The 21001-nt window shown below is 42.0% G+C and overlaps 2 protein-coding genes across 7 annotated transcripts in view; both read right to left on the reverse strand.

Annotated features, from left to right (window-relative positions):
• The window catches only part of LOC309697678 (polymeric immunoglobulin receptor-like), a 31385-nt gene that overhangs the window by 3621 nt on the left and 6763 nt on the right, over positions 1-21001 (reverse strand). The window contains exons 1-5 of one of the 6 annotated variants that reach the window (XM_082519791.1): positions 4689-4858; positions 3600-3935; positions 1481-1825; positions 1069-1128; positions 357-464 (exon numbers count right to left, since the gene is read on the reverse strand). In XM_082519791.1, the coding sequence (XP_082375917.1) occupies positions 357-464; positions 1069-1128; positions 1481-1825; positions 3600-3935; positions 4689-4728 (889 nt within the window). In that variant the 5' untranslated portion in view covers positions 4729-4858. Of the gene's footprint in view, positions 1-356; positions 465-1068; positions 1132-1480; positions 1826-3138; positions 3407-3599; positions 3936-4688; positions 4859-10307; positions 10644-21001 lie in introns of those variants that run through there. The other 5 variants (XM_082519788.1, XM_082519790.1, XM_082519793.1 and 2 more) reach the window with 5 other exon arrangements.
• On the reverse strand, positions 13229-15972 carry LOC309697673 (uncharacterized protein). Its single transcript, XM_082519773.1, has 2 exons — positions 15130-15972; positions 13229-15063 (listed from the first exon to the last, which is right to left on the reverse strand). The coding sequence occupies exons 1-2, from the start codon at positions 15892-15894 to the stop codon at positions 14419-14421; spliced, it is 1410 nt and encodes a 469-aa protein (XP_082375899.1). The 5' UTR covers positions 15895-15972; the 3' UTR covers positions 13229-14418.

Here is a 21001-nt window from a genome sequence, read left to right on the forward strand (position 1 = left end):
AGTAAATGAAGAGCGGTCCCTTAATATTTCTTTGCATTTAAATCAATAATTTAACGAAGCAGTGAATCGTGTCCTTCCTCCTGAATGCTCCACCTCTCACTAAGCCAATCAGAGTACTGAGCAGTCAGAACGGAAACAGAGAAGGACTCAGTCCTCCTGAAATCGCCCTCAGTGCAGCCGAACGTCCATCAGTCTCTCCACTGTCCTCAAACCAAAGCGTGCAGACGAGTCACAAAGAACAAGTCAGGGAAAATATTTTTATGTTTCCCTGCAGCTTTGACAAGTGACGTAAAATTAGTTTCAGTGTTTGATCGTAAATGGAAAGTTCTGTTGTTGCTGTGTCTTTGTTGTCCTACCTCTGTCGCTCTTCCTCTTAATGCAGATTATTAGAACAGCCAGTGATGAGAGGACGACGACGATGATGATGATGATGAGTGGAGTGATGATCACATGCAGCAGCGCACCTGTGACAGCAGAAAAACGATGTTTCAGTCTGATTTGCTGATTGATGATTGGCTCCCTGTTTGCTTTGTGAATCACTGAATCATCCTAAACTAACAGACGAGTGTCTGCAACGAGCATCCAGCATTTCTCTGCATGTGGAAACATGAGTTCCAACTCGTGTTTACTGAAGGTTGAAAGAGGGGAAGTTGTTCCACTGATGACCATCAAAGGAAAAGCCTAGAATGTCACGAATAACCAGAAAAAAGAGCAGAAAAAAAGGTTCTGCAGCAACAACAGTTCATAGAAAGTTAATGGAGTGAGTTCATCATATGTAAATATTTGACTACCAGAATAAATACTGTTCACTCTTTCTGGTCGTTACACCAGCTGTAGTTTGAGTTACTAAGTCTTTAGAGTAGATCATGTAAGATATTTTTGTAAAATATTTTGTAACAACATTTATGTTGTAATCTGCCTTTTCTTGTGTTTGTGATGGAGAACATCATGTGCATGTTTGACTGGATGGTGACATTCGTACAACAAACTCATAACTGTGCTCAGGGCCTAAAATATGAACTCTGATTATTCAAAAGTTCCATCTCTTTAACCAGTAGGCAGATGTACCTGCAGATGTTTTCTCAGACTGCTCAGTGGTGAGTGAAGGTGAGGAGGCTGATTGGACGACTGCTGAAGAAGGTCAGAGAGTGAAGTTTGATTTAGATGTGGTTGTGAAATGTTATTGTTTAAAACTTTGCTCATTTTCATACACAAGGTGTAAAATAATCCATAATCCACTGTGGCAAAGTCAGACATGTCTGAGTGGAATTAGAATATTTTGGAAAACTTTGAAGAAAACCATCCTTCTGTTTCAAAACTGTATTTTCTTTTTCTTTTTTTCAGTGATCAATATCAAAATAACTATCAGTAGCTAAATATAACACGGCCTTTAGACAAAACATCATTGCTGTCAGTAAGAAATAGAAATCTTCGAGTCCACAAAGACGTAAAAAATGGAGTCATGTCACTAAAAACTCACCATCTGTGACGTTGATCTCAAAGTCTCTGAATGAACCTTGACCAGCAGCTGGATTCAGAGAACATCTGTACCGTCCTGAGTCAGACTCAGTCAGCTGTGTGATCGTCACATACAGAATTCCTCCTTCTTTATATTTCTCCTCTGAAGTTCCTCTAAATCCAATTCTGTATCTGTCTTTGAAATCATCTTCACCATCTGTTTGAAGAAGAACCTCATGCTCTCCACATTCTCCTCTGCAGAGGTACTTTTGTCCTCCAGCCGGATTAAAGGAACATCCGACTGTGAGAGAGCTTCCAGTTTCTTTATCAAAGTGTTTCAGCTGATCATCGTTTCCATCCAGCAGTGCTGTTAAAGAGACAAACGATCAGTAGTTACTATCTGTGCTGAAGATGATGCAGTCTGATCACAATAACTCCAGTTTGACCCACAGTTACACTGGGAGCTGCCCAGTTCAACCAGTCTGTGGCTGGAACAGTGAGTTCAACAGTGATTTGAAGTGAATTGTTCAGCTTCAGCCCGACCTCCTCGTGCCATCATCACAACATCATCATAAAACAGTGACACACGCAGACACTCTGCTAGTGTCACTCTGGAGGTTTTACTGTGTTTACTGTACAAAGCAGGATTTAATCTTGTCCACGTAACTTCAGGGTTAATCGTGTTTTTTAATATGAAGCTGGTTCACTTATTACCCGTTTACATCACTGTGCTAATATATATGCTAAGCTAATCTGCTCCAGAGTTATGTTCCAGATCACAGATCACCAGGAAACCACAACCTACTGTCCAATCAGATCTCTGGAACCGAGACCTCTGAGAGCAGATGGTGGTGTTTAATGTCTTTGCTTCTCCCTGTTGATGCCTGAAGGAATATTAATTATTAAATACAAATTTATTCCCTGATTCTTTTTTCTACTGCAGTTTTATTGTTTCATAATCAAAGTATCTGATCCTAAAACAAGCAGCTGTTCGATGACCTCACATCAGATTTGCACACAACTCTAACAAGAGGTGCATTTGAAAGAGTAAAAACTAAACCTTTCTTTTAAACATGAATTTAATGAAATGCTGATTATGATCCATCAGATTCTCTGTGTTTTAATGAGCTGAGACACTGATCACTTCAAAAACCTAAACTTTATTAGTCCAGTAGCTCGTTCACAGTCTTACTGATGGCAGCGTTCATTCAGGCCTTTAACACAGTTTACTTTAGTCTGTATTACTGTGTGTGTTTAACCTCTTTATAGTTTTATCTTCCTTCTTAAAATCAGCTGCTCTGATGTCTCCATGTTTCTGATTGGTCAGATGTTGCTCCCGCCTCTTTCATGTGAACACACGGGCAACGAAGGGGTTAACTTAGCGAGCTGGTGAAAAGCTTCATGCTAATGCTGATGTCAGCTTCAGTGAGTCCACACAGGACTGTGGTTTAGGAAACTCAGGCTTTAACCCTGAACGCTTCAGTTCCTGTGCAGGTGATCAGAGGAATCAGAAACCCAACATCATCACTGAAACCATGAACCAGGACTCACTGTGCCAACAGAGCAGAGCCTCAAATTTAATCCAGCAACATGAGAATAGTGTGAGGTTAAGAACGCCTCAGTGAATCCTGTGCAATACAAACATGGATCAAACAGATAAATTCTAATTTACACACAAACCTTTGATTTCCATTTTCAGACTCAGAAACTGAACACAGTTTAGTTCATGCTCATGACGTCCAGCTCAACCACAGAAAGCAGATCAGCTGATCACTTAGACGAGACCTCAGATATCATATTAGCCGATCTCATATAGAGCTGTTAGTGTCTCCTGCCCACAACCCTCCACCACAGCGTCTGATGAAATAAATGTGTCTGTCTGCTCTGTTCTGTGCAGCACGATTCACTCACATCATCCTGACATGATGGAGATTATGGCACGAATGTTCTTTTCCATAGTTTATATACATGACTAGAGTTAAAGAAACAGTTTAGTAAAGAGGAGTTTTGTTCAGAGAGTCACTGACTGTGAAAACTGATAAAAAGTTTAAGTAAAAAACTCAGTTTCACAAAACTTTTCTTCAGACTTTCAGAGACAAAGCAGAGAAATCAACATTTGCACAGTTTAGACTGAAACTCACCTTCAGCAACAACAACTTCAAACTGTTTGTATGAAACTGATGATGGAGATTCAGCCACAGCACAGCTGTACTGTCCAGCATCAGACATGATCAGCTGTGTGATGCTCACAGACAAAGCAGGAGCATATTCTACAATTATATCTTCAGTGCTGTATCTGTGATGTTGATGCTTCTCATCTGTTGTATTAATAAGAATGTTTTCTCCTTCACATTCTCCTCTGCAGAATATTTTCCATGTTCCAGCAGGAAACCTGAATTCAGCTGTAAGATTTCCTCCAACGACTCCAAATGAAATGTTTTTGTTGTTGTTGACTTCAGGGTTTCCCTCCTGCAGAGCTGTTGGAAACATGAACCATCAACAGTTACTGTTTGTACTTCCTGTAAGAAGCTGCAGTCTGATCACAGCATCCACACACAGACACACTGAGACTAGAGTCTGAATGTGAAACACTGAGAGCTCAGAGTTTAAACATCATCTTCTGTTTCACTTTTCTCTCCTCATTGATCAGAACAAAGATCCACATTCAGTCCTGTTAGAGCTCTGACACTAAACTGTTTGTGATCAAGAGGAAACTAAAAGCTTAACATCACTGAGTTATTCACACTTTGGTTTTAGGCGATGACTCACAGTTTATATTTGGCTGCAGGATGTGAGGCAGTTTATTCTGTTTCACCTGAGTTATCAGGAACAAAGTGTTTGCAGGCAGATTGTCTTAGTTTAGTCAGATTAAAGTTCAGCCAAGTCGATAAACTCTGAAGGCAGCAGGCTGAGTTTGTTCCCTTTATTTGACTGACTGTCCAGTTTATTCTGAGGAAGTAACAAACACTTGTAATGAGCTGTGTTTGAAACGATGGTTTCACATGTTATCAAGTCCCAGAGTGAGCAGCAACATGTCCATGAATGTCTCACTGTGATGGTTTCTTCTGTCCATACTGGCCACAAACACATCCATGAAATCATGAATAAAAGCAGTTTGAATGGAAGAAGCGTCCATGAAAGTGACTCATAGCTGACTCTGATCATCATGTTTAACAACAGAAACATGTTGAAGAAGGAGAGTGACAGAAAGAACAAGTGAATGTACTCACAAAGGAAGAAGAAGCAGATCAGAGTGTGACGGACTTTCATGATGAGGCTCTGATGGTTCACTGCTGCCTCTCTTCTTCTTCACTGGAAACCAGGAACTTGTGACGCCTCACTTCTCTGACTGAAGGAGTCCCTCCTCCAAACACCACAGCACCTCTACACTCCTCCCCTCTGCATCCGTCTGTGAGTCTGCTGCAGGGCTTCCTGCTCATTCATGCACCTCTTTACATTTACATTTATCCCTGAAACCAGAATTCACATCACTAATTTAAAATGTGATGATGTGTCCAGCTGATTCTTCCACCTCAGCTAAAATTCATTTAGTCTTCTTCTAATATTAAAACTCTTAAATGATCATAAGTGTCACTGTTATTTGTGCATATTGTTCTTGAGACTTCACAGCATTTCAGTATCTGCTGACTCTGAGGTTGTAAATCTGTCCGACCTTCATTAAAGATGTAAGTTTTTCCATGAGATCTTTGGAATCTTGTGTTCATATTTTTATTAGATAATTCCTTATTTAATTAACTTAGTTTCATTTTGACTGGACATAATAATGAGACTTAAATATTACATCATAACTAACATGACATCCAGCACAAAGACCCAGGATAGAGGATCATTCTGGTCCATTTCAAAAAGTTGCATTGAGGCTGTTTTTTGTCTATAACAGCTGCAACAGCTCGACTTCCTGTTGATGCGATCTCACTGAGTCTGAGGTCAGCTCGTGGCAGAAAAGGAAGCTGAACGTCAACACTGACCAAGTTTGACAAACTTATTGCTCAACAGCACTGAGGGAACAGTTAATATCTGTGCTGTTGTTACATGGAGAATTATTTTATTCTCACAATAACAAAGAGGAAACATCTCCACTGACCATGAACTGACTTAACATTCAGAATCTGAGTTTCTTTGGTAAATATGAAGTTTAGTGTCTCGGGGTTGCTGTGGTTGCTCTCATTAATGCAGCTTTACTGTCCACTAATGTGCACCACAGGAAAAGAATTTGAATTTCTTTTAATACAACTTTGTCCTGTCAAATATTACTTTTAAACGGTGGAGTGACTCGTTTCACAATAAAATGAAGGAAACATAACTTCGTAAACTGAGTTCTGCTAATTCACCCTGTGCAAAGCTGCGACGTCTGTAATGACGATGCACACTGAAAAGTTCCCCATTTTCCGTGCCTGTGCCACAAACTCTGAAGTTTAGGTAAGGTTTTTGGTAGTGTTTGCATATGTGCATGTCATTCTGTCTGTGAGCACGAGAGAAAGTTTTCAATGAATTCAGGTAAAAGTGTGTACAGTGGGGTCATGTTGAAAATCCATTGAAACTTCCACCGAGGTCTTCAAAGCCAAGGTCGCTGGCTTAGCTGAGCATGCGACCACATGCCGCACGGCTGAGGGCGGGGTTGGTTCAAATTGCCGCATGTCTCCTCTCTCTCCTGTGCTTTACTGTCACTTTTCACTGTAGCTTTTAAAATAAAGCTGTAAAGGAGCAAAAAAAAAGCTACATGAAGATTTAAAATATCATGTCACGTCTGACCTCTGACCTCTCCTTCAAGGTCAGGATTGGTATATTAATCTGAACGTCAGAATGACAGGAATGCTGTTTAAAAATAAGGTTCCTTAATGTCATTGGTTGCATTAACATGCAGTCATATAGTGAATGATATTAGGGGATTCCCAATATCACATTAGTTTTGACCTTTGACCTCTTTTTCAAGGTCAGACAAGTTTAAACTTTCATGAGATCAAAGTTTTATGAAACATCTTTTATCTTTAAACTGTTCTTTGAGATTTTCTGCTTTTTGTTTGTGTAAGCGAGTGAATATTGATAATAATGTTTCCCACTTTAGTAAAGCAAGCATCCATTTAAAGTGTGAAGAGAGTTTTTAAAAAGTTAGTTTGTTTGGATGTATGTTAGTGAGTCATTTAATTGTATTGTCCGTGCTTTCTCTTTTGTTATCTGCATGTTGTGTGCACTTGAAGACGTTCATTTTATTGGTTTGTGTAGTTGCACAATGTGGTCAGCAGGGGGCAGTGTTTAACAGTTAACTGCAGTTTTCTCCTAAAATGCATTTTTGGCTCTTCCTGTTTTTCTTTTTGCTTCGATGAGACTGTCACGAAGAGGTGATTGTTTTTTAAGCAGTGTTGGTCAAGTTACTTGAAAAAAGTAATTAGCAATTAATTACTGATTACTTCTTCAAAAAAGTAATCCCATTACTTTACTGATTACTTATTTTCAAAAGTAATTAGTTACTTTTAAAAAACATGATACAACCTGAATACCTAATAAATAGACTTTTAGCCCAATTCTATTTTTTATACATAATCCATCATATAAAATGTCATCAATTAAAAAAAGTCTCTTTTAAAAATTGTTTTAATCGTTTAATTTCATTTACACTGCATTAATCAAAAATTAAATTATATACAACAGTCTTTGACTTGAAGAACATTTAAACCTATTTTCTGCACATTCCTGCACATAAAATAAAATAGTTGTTTGTGTTTAAACTCACTCTTTCAAATAGATGCAAGTAAAACAGCAGAAAATGAATAAAATCAAAGACTCAGCGAGTCCTGTCGCTCTTAAATCTACTGTCGCCTGTTTAGCAGGAGTGGGGTGGGTGGAGGTTTGTCCTGGTGCAGGTGTGACGCAGCGGTCATGTCACTGTCTGGGACTCCGGGGTTTCTCTGTGAGTTTCACATTCCTGTGGTAGCTACTTGGTGTTTGCTCAGACGTTTGGGGTTTTTTTCGCTGTAAAAAGAAGTTTTCTTCCCACGCACAGCGGACACTAATGTTTTTCTCACGTTTTATGGAATCAAACTCAAAGTAAGGTCAGTACTTCCACGCTTTAAACGCTGCACGCTCATACTCTCTCCTGCACTTGATATATTATCCACTGTTGATCTGCACACAGCTGTTGTCACCAACGTCGCACTCGCGTACGTGATTGTGATGAGACACTCTCGCAAACAAAATCACGGTTTAGTAACGCAGTAACGCAGCGTGCTTATGGGAAAGTAACAGTAATCTAATTATCTTTTTTGCAATAGTAAACCCTTACTTTACTTGAAAAAAGTAATCTGATTACACTGTTGGTAAGAAATCTGTAAATATGCACATAACTTGTTGAAACACGCTGGTGTATTGCAGTGGTAAAAAGTATTTTAACAAGATGATGTAAAGGACCTGCAGGACATTTTCTGCATGTAAGCTGCAACATCATCTGTCTGCTCCAATATCCTGAGTGAGATAGTGCTGTGGAAAGTACGTGTTTATAAAGTAATACATGTAACACTTGCGCACCTTTTAAACGAGGCTTGTGTAATTTAGCTCTTTGTATTTTGTTCTGTACAGTCAGAGGCCACTGCCGTACTTTTTACTTGTATTCTTTTATTTCTTTACTCCCTCGTATTGCTCTGGTGCTTTTTTCCCCCCATTATCCTTTATTCTGTTAATTTGCCACATTTCCTCTCATGCTGTTAAAGTTGGTTGTAATTTCTACTGTGAATGGAAGGAGAGGACACTTTCTAGAGTTGTATGCATGGTTTAAGCTATGACTTCACAGTAAGTGGAGTTAAGTTAATATGATGTTGTACCACCAACACAGTGAGATCTGATTATTATGACTTCTCTGCTATCAGAACTCACCTGATGTACCCGATGACTTCACTGCTGTGACTATAGGGGGCGCTGTTCAGAGAGCCAAAGGCCTCGTCGGAAAAATACATCACAGTCCTGGAGTCGTCTTCATCCTGAAAAAGAAAACAGATCTGATCATCAGCTGTCACATTTTCAGCAATATTTCTGCTCATCAACACAAACTGGGTCAAAGAATTAGACGAGTAAAGAGTCCACGCAGGCGAGTAAGGCCTCAGTCACAAAGGCCTTACAGGAAGGAACGTGTCTGTAACAAAAACAATGGAGCCACTTTGCTGTGTTTTGTTGTCATTTATGGTTCTTTGTGTCTGTGTTCAGCTTCCTGTGTCGTAGAGTCACTCACAGGCCAGAGTATTCATTAAAGATACACTATAGTACTCTGACTATAATCGGCTCTGACGCTCAGACTTTAATGTTCACCGTCACAACTACAGTCCATCAGATGTAGAGAGGCGGACTTTGCAAAGTGGAGTGAGAGTTAGACTTATTTAGAATCATTTAAAAATCATCCAATTAGATTTTTGTTTCCATCCATCCGGTGAAAATTAACAATAGATTTGACAAACTTAGAAACAGAGTGTTGAGAGCAGTCTGCAGTGTGAGCTGTTGGCTCACAGGGATCACTGTACAGACACTGAGCTCATTATTAGAAACTTTGCTCGTGTTCAACATGAACATCCACCACTGGAACAGCAGATATATGACAGGAAATAAGGAACAGCTGAACAGCTCCACTCTGACAACATTTGATTAATGTCAGTAAAAACTCACCGTCTGTGACAGTGACCTCAAACTCTCTGGATGAACCACTCAGGTAACATCTGTACCGTCCTGAGTCAGACTTGGTCAGCTGTGTGATGCTCACATACAGAACTCCTGAAGCATATCTAATGTTGTATCTGCCTCTCTGAGCTTTGACTTTACGGGTTTCAACAAGAATGTTTTCACCTCCTCTACATCTTTCTGTTTCCAGGTTGTTTAAAGGAACATCCGACTGTGAGAGAGCTTCCAGTTTCTTTATCGAAGTGTTTCAGCTGATCATCGTTTCCATCCAGCAGTGCTGTTAAAGAGACAAACGATCAACACTTACTATCAGTGCTGCAGAAGCCACTGATGCTGCTTCATAATCTCATAATCTGCACAGATTTTATTGGATTACACTATAGGCTTTATTATTCATTACTGAATAGTCAGCACAGTAAACAATTTGACAGTTTTATGAAGAACAAACTTCGACTTTTTTAAACCCTCAGCGGATGCCAGTAAAAACTCAAACTTTTCTTCAGAAACTAAAACTGTCAGAATTGATCATTTAAGATGGTCATTTATGCTTAGAAATATTTAATCATTTGTATGCTGATAAAAATCATATCCTTATTAGGTCTGATAAGACTCTGTGTGCACTTGTGTACCATGAGATGAGAAGAAGCAAACTTGATGTTATAATTTCCATTAAAGCTGCAGAGACCCGACTGTCTTGTTTGTTATCTCAAAGTGTAAGACTTCACACATGTTCCACTGAGACACGACCTATTGCAGGTTCCTGTTCTCATCGTTTAGTAAGACGTTTACTTCTGCTTGTCTGCATACAGTTTACGTTCATTGAACGGTCGTGTGTCTATGTGTAGTATGGCTGGAAACACACACACACACAGAATCCAGACACTGATGTTGTTCAGAGATGCCTGCTTAAGAATGTCACGTGTATTTGTAATTGCATATTCATGAACGATTGCTTGCTGACAATAAAGGAATCAGTTGAAGTTGGTTGAGTTCAGGTGAAGGATTCTTTTCCTCAACTTTGACTGACTTCCCTCGCGAGCCACAAACACAAAGAGCTCTGTCTTGTTCTGTTTTGTCGTGCAGTTTGTTGGTCTTGTGTTCCAGCGGGCTTTGAGCCTAGATAAACCCAACAGAAACTAAACATTTCCACAGCTGAAACAGAAACTCACCTTCAGCAACAACGATCACAAACTGTGTGAGTGAAGCTGATGATGAAGATCCAGCCAAACCACAGCTGTACTGTCCAGAGTCAGACTCAGTCAGCTTTGAGATGCTCACAGATAAACCATGAGAACCAGTCCATTCATATTCAATGCTGTATCTGCCTGTTTGAGCTCTGACATCAGTTGTATTAATGAGAATGTTTTCTCCTTCACATTCTTCTCTGCAGAACATCTTCCATGTTCCTGCAGAATTAAAGGCAAATCCAGCTTCCAAATCTCCTCCAATGACTCCATAGTGAAGAATCTGAGCTTTGGTGACTTCAGGGTTTCCATCCTGCAGAGCTGTTGGAAACATGAACCATCAACAGTTACTGTTTGTACTTCCTGTAAGAAGCTGCAGTCTGATTGTTTGCAGACGAACCAAAAGTTACGAAAAATGTTTTTGTTTCATTTCAACAATTTACTGAAAATAGAAAACATAGAGGCGACTCTGATGAAGACTTTGCCTCGATACACATTGGCCCGTTTTGCTTGTTTAACTGCTTTAACCTTTGACAGAGTGCCTCAACAGTTTCACTTTTTCTTTAATGTTTTACACACACACACATCTATCTGCTCTCAGTAGAACTGATGTTAGTCAGTGTGTAGTTTCTGTAGCTACTGACTGAATATGAATAAGTTAACTGACCTCCCTACAGACACACACACACATATACACAGACACACACACACACATTCAGCCTCGTCCGTCACTGGTCGAGTGAGCCCTCAACTAGTTGTGGTTAAACCAGCAGCAGCTTGAATTTTGTTATTCCTCTATTGTTGGTATTATGGGATGGATGCTTAGCTATGAAAAATGCATTGGAAGAAATTTTACTGAAAAAAAATTAGAAGATGAAACCATTACTTTAGTTACTCATAACACTTTGTTTTACGTATGACATAAGTAGTAAATCTCCACACTTCTCTACACGTGATGATAGAAAAATCTGACGTAAGGGCGATCAAATTAAAGGAAAGAGAGAGAAACAGAGGAAGATTATAATAAAAAGTCCTAAATCGACTTCCGGTAATGGCGGCAAAGTGAGGAGACCCGTGCTTCGCGTGCTCAGTTGTTTTTTCTTCTTTAAATACTCTCTATAAGTCCAAATAGAACTTACGTTTAATATAGCTAGCTTGGGATCATAAGAGAACGCTATCATGCCTAAAAAATTGAACAAAGACAAACAAAAAACTACGTTTGAGGCACAAGATGAAAGCGGGGTGGAGGAAGGGCAGATGGACGCTATGCATGAACACGAACAAGAAAAACAACCGGCAAATTCAGATATGCCTTCTACCTTGGACTTATTAAACGCTATTCGTTTGTTCAAGCAAGAGTTCCATACTGAAATGGGCGGAATTATGTCAGCAATAGGAGCTGTTCAAGTTGATATACAAAAATGTGGAGGGCGAATTGACGAGGCTGAAAAAAGAATCTCTAATGCGGAGGACGAAATCACCTTATTGAAAAATGATATGGAAAGTCTTGAAAGACAGGCTAAATTTCTTTCCAAAAAGGTGGAGGACTTGGAAGGAAGAAGTCGGCGTAATAATATTCGGATCCTCGGCATTCCTGAAAAAGAAGAAGGTACAGATCCACGATCTTTCATGGAGAAGTTTATATCGGATACTTTGAAAATTCCCCCTCCTGTCTTGGAGAGAGCGCATAGGATAAATACAAGGCAAAGCTCCATTGCAAACCGATCGAGAGCCTTTATAATTAAGTGCTTAAGCTACAGAGATCGAGAAGGCATTATGAAAGCCGCTAGGACAATAAAGGAATTGTCGTATAAGGACAACAAGATAGCCTTTCTGCCGGACCTACCTGCAGAGACATATAGACAACAGCGCCAGTATGATGGTGTGAGGAAGAAGCTGCGGGAGATTGGATTATGGAAACACAGGATCATTTACCCGGCGAGGTTGCTTTTGACCAACGAGGAACGTACGCAGGTATTCGATACTCCAGCGGACGTGGACGTCTACATTAAGAGCCTTGAACAAGCACAAAATGCCTGATAAGGCATATGATGGTAGATCAATAACTCTGCTCTAACTATATTTACGCACTCTAATGAAAAGAACAATTTACTATATTGCCAAAGGATTACTACATAATGCTGGGCTAGACATTGGCTATTTTGTTTTCTTAATAAGAGTTACTAGTAATTTCACTTATTGTGTTAAATGTGGGAGAGTTAAAACTTGATAAGGTGGATTTATTTCTATTGTCAATATGTATATATATTTTTTTCTTTTTTTTTTCTCTTTTTCTTTTTTTTATGTAACAACTGTTGCTAAACGCGGGTAATTAGTTCCTCGGCCTAGAGTGGTCATGTTTCAAGAAGAGAACGGAAGTATTTTTGGGGTTAAGGGATACCTGTATGTTCGTATTCAGGCTGGGGGGTGGGAAGGGTTGCTCTCTCAAATCGATAAATGCTCAACATGGTATAATATCTTTCCTTTTTTTTTTTCTCTGTGTATATATATGTGTGTATTTAGTTAATAGTATAGGTTAATATAAGTGAATATACATGACAGAAGTCTTGATTGACTGTGCTTCTTGGAATTGTAGAGGTTTGCGCACGTTAGTAAAAATAAAACAAGTCACTAGTAGGATTAAGAATTTAAAGGCCAAAATAGTGTTTCTACAAGAAACTCATATGCTAGATAGTGAGACAAATAGAATGAAACGTAGATGGCCAGGTCAAATATTTTCAGCGCCCTACTCCTCCAATTCCAGGGGCGTCATGATAATGATTCATAAATCTATACCTTTTCACGTTGAGCACGTGATTAAGGATAGCAATGGACGTTGTTAAGATTCAAGAATTGAGAAAGGGTACAAGAGGTGATCGAAAAATAACCACACTGGTCCGGCCGGGTGAAGTCAAACGAAGATTTTAATTCACATGTGGGAAGATCACTGAACACAGCAATTGATCTTCAACTTACTAAAGCACAAACAATTATTTTATAACATCAGGGTTTGTTTACTGACGCCCCTTCATGCGTCACAGATACATTTTATACATAGATCAGATCAACATCATCATGACTTTTCACCTAGAAAATCATCTTCTATTTTCATGGCTAGCCCTTCCTGTCTACCTTTCAGTTCTTGTCTTGTTCCTCTTTCTTGCCGAGACACCAAGAAACGGTTCCTCTTTTACCAAGACAATTTTGCAGTTACAGCCAAACATAACTAACCTCTCCTCTAAATAAATCTAATTTAAAGTGTGTGTGTGTGTGTGTGTGTTGACCTCACATGCTCTTTGTGTCACCTCTTCACCTACTGTCTGTGTCTCGTCCTCAAATGCTCTTTCTCAATTCACCTGTTGCACTTCTGACCTTTTACCAGACCAGAAGCTCACTGAGACTATGTGTATGTCTTCTACTAAATAAATGTTTTAACCAAGAACCTCTACTAAAACCTTAATACAAGAATATGAACATATAAAAGATAATAAAATAAACTGATATAAGTGTTTTGTAAGCATGTATTGCAATTCCTTCTATGTTCTAGTTTTCCCTCAGCATGTATCACCTGAACAGTCACGTCAGTGAGGCTTACGACCTTTAAAGAACCTGAACATCAACTCAAATAAGCACAGATATGCAATATGTATAAAATGGTTATAACTGCACCTGAAATACAAAGTTAGCATCATCATAAACATCTTAAGGCCATCTTAAAGCTATCTATTACCTTGTTAAAGCAATGATCATACTGCAGATTATATTATGCTGGTAAAATACTTTTGTTCATCCCCACAATTCCCCCTTACGACCTCTGGCACACCAGAGGTCGATACACAGGTTGTTGTTCACTCCTCAGTCCACTCGGCTACCTCCAGATCCATCATCGGCATCATGGACATAGGGGCCACCGCCCCAGGGTCCACTGCCTTTACAATCACTTTCTCTACCAACCTTCGGGCACAAGGAATGAGACAACAACCACAGGTCACCAAAATACCCACCAATACAGATAGAGACAACATAATTGACAGAACAAGCCCCTTCCACTTTCCCTTTTTTACTCTTTTTATTTAAACCACCCCTTTTCAAACTCTCAATTTGTTACCACTCCTTTCTGTAGGCGCGGCGATCTCCTCCTAGGCTGCTCTTCTTTCTTCGGCCTTCCAGGTGGACTACTGGTCGGCCCGTTACACAGGTGAAGAGGTTTATTCTGCCTCTGTTCCTTGACACCTGCGTTCCTTGAAGACGAATTTTCCTCCACCAAGCTCTCGTGTGCGGGTGCACACTGCGACCAATGGTACCAGGTGTCGCCTTTCCCTTTCAGCTGGACTGCTGTAGCCGTCCGGGCGGTCACCTCATACGGACCAGTCCAGCGGGGCTCCTTCCTCTTTCGCTTAATGACCTTCAGCCACACTGCCTTTGCGTCCGGGACCTCTCCGTTCCCCGTGGGTCTCTCACAAGTGACCTGTTTTGTAAAGCTGGACACAAGAGCTTTCAACTCATTAAAATATTCTGCATGAGACCTGTTGCTTGTCCTGGGCTGCTCCACCGGGACCACTGTCCAGGGTGCTGGAAACTGTCTCCCAGTCAGCAGCTCATAAGGGGTGAAACCTGTGGATTGGTTAACAGAACATCTTATGGTCATCAAAGCAATGGGCAGGGCTGCGACCCAATTTAGCCCTGTCTGCGCACAAATTTTAGCCAACTTGTTTTTCAAATTTAGGTTCATCCTCTCTACCTTTCCTTGAGATTGAGGATGATAGACCGTCCCGAACTTATGTTGCACTCCCAACATCCTCTCTACCTCTTGCAAATCTTTATTCTTGAAGTGAGTACCATTGTCTGATCTAATTCTCTTGGGAAACCCATGCCTTGGAATGTAATGATTGATTAAGCACTTAATCACACTTTTCGCATCTTCACATTTGGTCGCCCATGCTTCGGGCCATCCAGTCAGAACATCCACACACACCAACAAATACCTCACCCCACCTGGGCCTGTATCAATCATATCGGTATAATCAATCACGACCTCTTCTCCTGGCCTTTCTGGCATGAGAAACTTACCAGCTTCAGGTTTTACTGCTGGCTTTGGGTTGTGTGCCCCACAAATTAGGCACGTTCTGGCCTTTTCCAGTATCATCCTTCTCAAATCAGGATGCCACCATCGGCACAAATTTCTCTCCATCTGTTTCACTCCCACGTGACCAAGCCCGTGAGCCTCATTCACCTTTTGTTCCGCCATTTTGGCCGTTAAAGCGGGACGCCCATCTGGCCCCCTCCACAAACCGCCATCTTGCCAGGCTCCTTTGTTTTCCCACACCCCCTTTTCCTCTGGGGATGTCTCCTCCTGAGCCTTTCTAACTTCTTCCATGCTGTTAGTGCTAACCTCCTCTTCTGGGGTTACCTGCACCAGTTGTCTCTGTCCTTTGTAGCCCGCTGCTTCCTTTGCGGCTTCATCAGCTTTCTGATTTCCTCTTGCCACCATACTGTCTGCTTGTGAGTGGCCTTTGCATTTTATAATACTTACCTCGTCTGGGTCCTCCAGGGCCTTTTCCAGTTCCTCCATTTCCTTTTTATGACAGATGGGTGCATTAGTGGCCGTTCTGAACCCGGCTCTCTTCCACTGAACCAGTTCCTCATGAACTGCTCCAAACGCATATGCTGAGTCAGTGTAGATGTTCACTCTCATGTTTTTAGCCAACCTCAGGGCTCGAGTTAGGGCTATCACTTCAGCTCTCTGGGCCGACTGTTGTCCCTCGATTTTTCCTGCTTCTTTCACCTGAAACTCAGTTCCTACTCTACAGACTACTGCATAGCCGGCTTTCAATCCTTCTTCATCTCTGTGGCAGCATCCATCTGTGAACCAATCCTCAGCTCCAAGTATGGGCTCTGCCTTTAGGTCTTCCCTGATTTTTCCTTCAACCTGGGCTTTCTTAATACAGTCATGTGGTTCTCCTGACCCCATTAGGTCTGCCATATTTATTCCTTCATGTGTGAATATCAAATTTGGCGCCTCTAAAATTTTGCTCAACCTTTGTTGCGTCAGTGGAGTCATTGTGAATACCTGTGAGTTCACATAGGCCACTACACTGTGTGTAGTAAGCACTTTCAGTGGGTGTTCCCTCACTATATGTGCTGTTTTCTGAATTATCTTTGCTACTCCTGCTGCGTGTTGTGTGCATGTGGGATGCCTTGCTTCTGTTGAATTTAATCTTATGCTGACATACATAAGTACATCCCTACCTCCCCCTTTTTTCTGAAACAACACACCATTCACAACTCCCTTTGTTTCTGAAACATCAAGATAAAATGCCTCATCATAGTTAGGTGTGGCCAGATCTGTGGCTCTTGACAAATCCTGTTTTAGTGAAATGAACGCTGTCTCTGTGTCCGGCGTCCAAGGCAATTCAGCCTTCAGATTTCGAACACCAACTTTCTTGATCAGGTCCCTTAAAGGGGCCGTTTTACCCGCATAGTTCGGAATGAACTGCCTGCTGTAACCTGTCAAGCCAAGAAAGGAAAGCAACTCCTTCACAGTTCTTGGTTTTGGATGTGTCAGAATTTGGTCTCTGTGTGTGTTCATTAGCCCCACTGATCTGTGTGCGATCACCCGGCCCGGGAATGTTACCTCTGGCCGGACCAACTGCAGTTTTTCTTTGCTCACTTTGAAGCCACACTCCGCCAATCTGTTCAACACCACGAGCGATGCTGCCGTACAGGCCGCTGCTGACGGGGCTGCAATAAGAAGATCATCAACATACTGTATTAATGTACAGCCCCCTGGCAGTTGACATGGGGACAATGCCTCTTTCAACACCTGATTAAAAATTCCTGGTGAGAGTGCAAAGCCTTGTGGTAGGCGTGTGTACCTAAATTTGCGGCCTCTGTATGTGAATGAGAAAATGTCTCTGAGTGACTCGTGCAGTGGGAGACAAAAGAATGCATTCGCTAGGTCAATACATGTGAACCACTCTTGGTCTTCAGTTTTGTGCTTCTATTATGGTCTGTTAAATGGTATGTCAGACTTCAGCTGGAACAGGACAGGCGAACAGTTAGCTAGACCTACATCTGTGGGCCCTGCGGACCACAAAGTACCAGGCAATTTTGAGAGCTCAGCTACTGCATCAGGATGATCCATTCTTTCCCTGCCATGTATTCTGGAGATTTCTTTATGTTCTAAGATCACTGCATCGTTGGACAAACAAGTTATGCGATATATTTTACATTTTGGTGCATACCAGACATTTGGAATTTGGGTGCTTTGCCAGCATGCGTTGTCCAGCGCCCGCCTGACCATTGGTCCCAGATCTCTTGGCCCATGACCCTCGTGGACCGCCAATGTAATGTGAGGGGCTAAATCCTCTCCCACATTGTACCAAGGCAGTTGTTCATCAGTAAATTTCACAGCCGCGGCCACACCTTCTGGTCCAACATAAATGTTATGTGTTTGCACATTCCACGTCTGTCCCTCAAGATCAGACTGGAACTGTTCCCGATAGATATCGTTATCTTCCCTATCATAAAAGAGTGTAACGTGGAAAGGATCTCGCGGAGGGGAATAGACGGCCAGGCTCATTATCCAGGGTTTCCATAGCTGATAATGTCTCAAAATGCCTTCTTCCACTAGCCTCCCCCAGTAGATTTCGGCAGTGGGTTGTTCAGAGTTCTGGACTAGATATTGAGTCTTTGAAGGTGATCCCAGTTTCACAAGCAGGTCCCTGCCCATGAGATTTTCCAGGCACCTGTGAGGACACCACATATTGGTGCTTCAAAGTCTGTTTTCCCAGCTGTGTCAATGCTGGATCTGTCAATGGCAGTGTCATTGGAATCCCGGAAAAGCCTACCACATTAACTGTGTGACAGGAGAGTGTTGCACTGTCTGGTGTGTCTTTCAATGTTGAGTATGTTGCTCCAGTATCCACCAGGAAGGGCAATTCAGTGCCTTCCACGGTCATCGACAGCATGGGTTCTGCCGTTCCCACGCTGTTCGGTTTCTCCGGGCTCCGTCAGTATTGCTCCCCCTCCCAGCCCCAGTCAGCTACTGGGTACTGGGCGGCTGGTGCTGCATTCGGGTTTGGAGCTTGATGTGCTCCCCTGTAAGCAGCTCTTTGTCTTGGGCCTCCTCGTGCCTGGGATCGATAGCCTCGCCTCTGATAATTTCGCTGCGATTCAGGGCATTCTCGGGACCAGTGTCCTTCTGCTCCACAGCTGTAACAGCCAGTCCAAGACACATTATTAGGATTCCCTGGATTCCGAGCCCTTTGTCCTCCCCTCACGGATCCACCACGCCCTCTCTGCGGTCCACCGGTCCCCCAATTCCCTACGGGTTGACGCTGCCTTGGTGCATTGGCGGGCCAACGGTCATCAGGGTAGAGACCCGGATCCTGATCTGGCCAGTCAGGCACAGGATCGGGCTGAAACCTTGCCACCATTATAGTCTTATTTAGTTCTTTTTTCTTCGCATTATATTTTTCGCGAGCCTCACCCAGCTGCAGCCTAAGCAGCTGCGCCTGTACTTCATCTAACTCTTTCTTTTGTTTGTTCGTCAAATCCTGTTCCCGCTGAAGTCTGTGGGTCACATGTCTATCCCACTGCACCGAGTCTGCAACGGCAAAATCTGGGTTCTTTTCCAAGTCAACTGCAACCTGGTTGGGCAGCCCTGCCAGCACTGCCGAACGAAACCACGCTCTACTTTCACCCTCCTTCCCCGGATGTATTCCTGTTCCTAACAACCATTGTTCCTTTGCTTTAGCTAAACACTCTCTGGGTGTGTTTTTGGGATCCCAAATAATTTTTGGAATGGCTCCAGAGTTAGGAGTTGGGTCCTTCTCCCGGACTGCATCTGCTAAGTCATTCTGCACCTCATGATATTTCAGGTCATTTGCATATCTGGTTGTTTGAGCTATCTGCTCTACATCTGCTAACCCACCACCCAGCATACAACGTCCGGCCAAAGCGCGAAAATCGCCCAGCGCTAATTCTTCTCCTTCCCAATGTTCTCCCTTGGTTATTGGTGGAAGTTGTTTAACCAATGCTTCCAAATCTCTCACCTTATAGGCGCGATAAACTGGTTCGTTCTTTGGACCTGCTATTAGAGGCAGACTTAAACCAGGGTCAGGAGCTCCTTGTTCAAAACTCACTTTTCTACTCTTTGAGCTCTTAAATATGGGCCGTCTCTGTGCTTGGTCTCTCTTCACACTTCTTTTCCTCAAAATTAGGCTTGTACTTGGTTGAGGTTCAGCTCCTCCATCTTCGTCCTCCTTATCATCCTCTTCTTCTGATGACGTCGCACGGTCTTCATTCTCCTCTTCTGGCCCTCCCTGCATTACTCTCTGCTTTATAACCTCCAATGCCGTTAATGCCTCTATGGACGCACGTAGGGCCTCATGCATTTGTCCGTACACTTCTCCTTCAGTTTTTAACACCAAGCTCAGAGGTATTTTATCACCCAGCCCTTTCTGTTGGGATGTAATAAGTTTACTTACCTCAACCTCCATCGCTTGGCACTCTTTCTCTGCTGCTTTTAATGCTCCAGGTGAAGCCAAACGAATAGCTTTCTTAAGCTGTTCAAGCTGATCCTTCAGAGGTTTGCATCCCCTTTTCCCACTAGGTGTCGCACCCAAGCTGTCAGCCATTCTCTGAAACACAGACTTACCTCTTCCAATGGCGTTGGTCGACTCTACCTTCTTGGTCTAGGTCACCCAGACACGCTTAACTTTCGGTTTCAGTCTTCGTCTCGCTGTTCTCGCAACCACTGGCTCCTCTTCCCCTGCTCGGTGATACACAAAGTTTAACCCAGCACTTTAGACGCTGCCCTCGCGTTCTCAAGCGTTGACACTCAATCAAAATTATTCGCCCTCAAAGTGTTAATATATGACACCAGCAACCCTTATGCGCAACGCGCTCACCTCCGTATACTTACCTCTCCAATAGTTCCTCGGATTAGTGTTTTTTCATTTATTTTAAACCCATTAACGGCGCTGCGCGTCCCTTATATACTTTACAGCAACACACCCTCAAGGGTCCCTCAACTTGTCCCGTACTAATAAGTCTAAAACCAAGAAATCACCTTTATGACATTATGTCAAAGCTTTCTCCATGTTGCACAGCCTGCCACAGGTTTAACAAAAAAATCGCTGCCCGGGAAGGCTCCCACATATCAAGGTGGTCGTTTTCACAAACTTCCAGCAGACCCTCAAATAAACAAAAACAACGACCCAGGCAGGCTTCCAGTTCAGCCTCCTCAATTTCTATGCACACTGAAAACTCATGGGGAGATTCTTCTGTCTCCCCGTGTCCTACACAATTCACCTCCAAATGATCCCCTACAATTGAAATTTCAGTGTGGAATGACGCAGAGATTAACATTTCCTTATTTATTCACTATATGTAACCTGAATTTTCTCTCTCTTATCAAATAACCAAGGTTATCTTTACAATTTGTTATTGAACTACTAATTAAGTTGCTTTTTATGGTGTCCGTGATAAACTGCCCCTAAAAAGTCCACTTTATTGCGTGCTCATTGAGTTACTTCTATCAAAACTATTTAACAAGTTCAATTTACACATACTCATTAATTTGTCACGCTTATTAGTGGCTCATGGTTGCTTAAAGCCTATGTCTGACTTGACCACAGAGTTAGAGCATCATTCAATCCTCTCAGGATGACCAC

Source organism: Aulonocara stuartgranti (assembly GCF_965226115.1).
Source record: "Aulonocara stuartgranti genome assembly, chromosome: 20".
NCBI classification, from domain to species: domain Eukaryota; kingdom Metazoa; phylum Chordata; class Actinopteri; order Cichliformes; family Cichlidae; genus Aulonocara; species Aulonocara stuartgranti.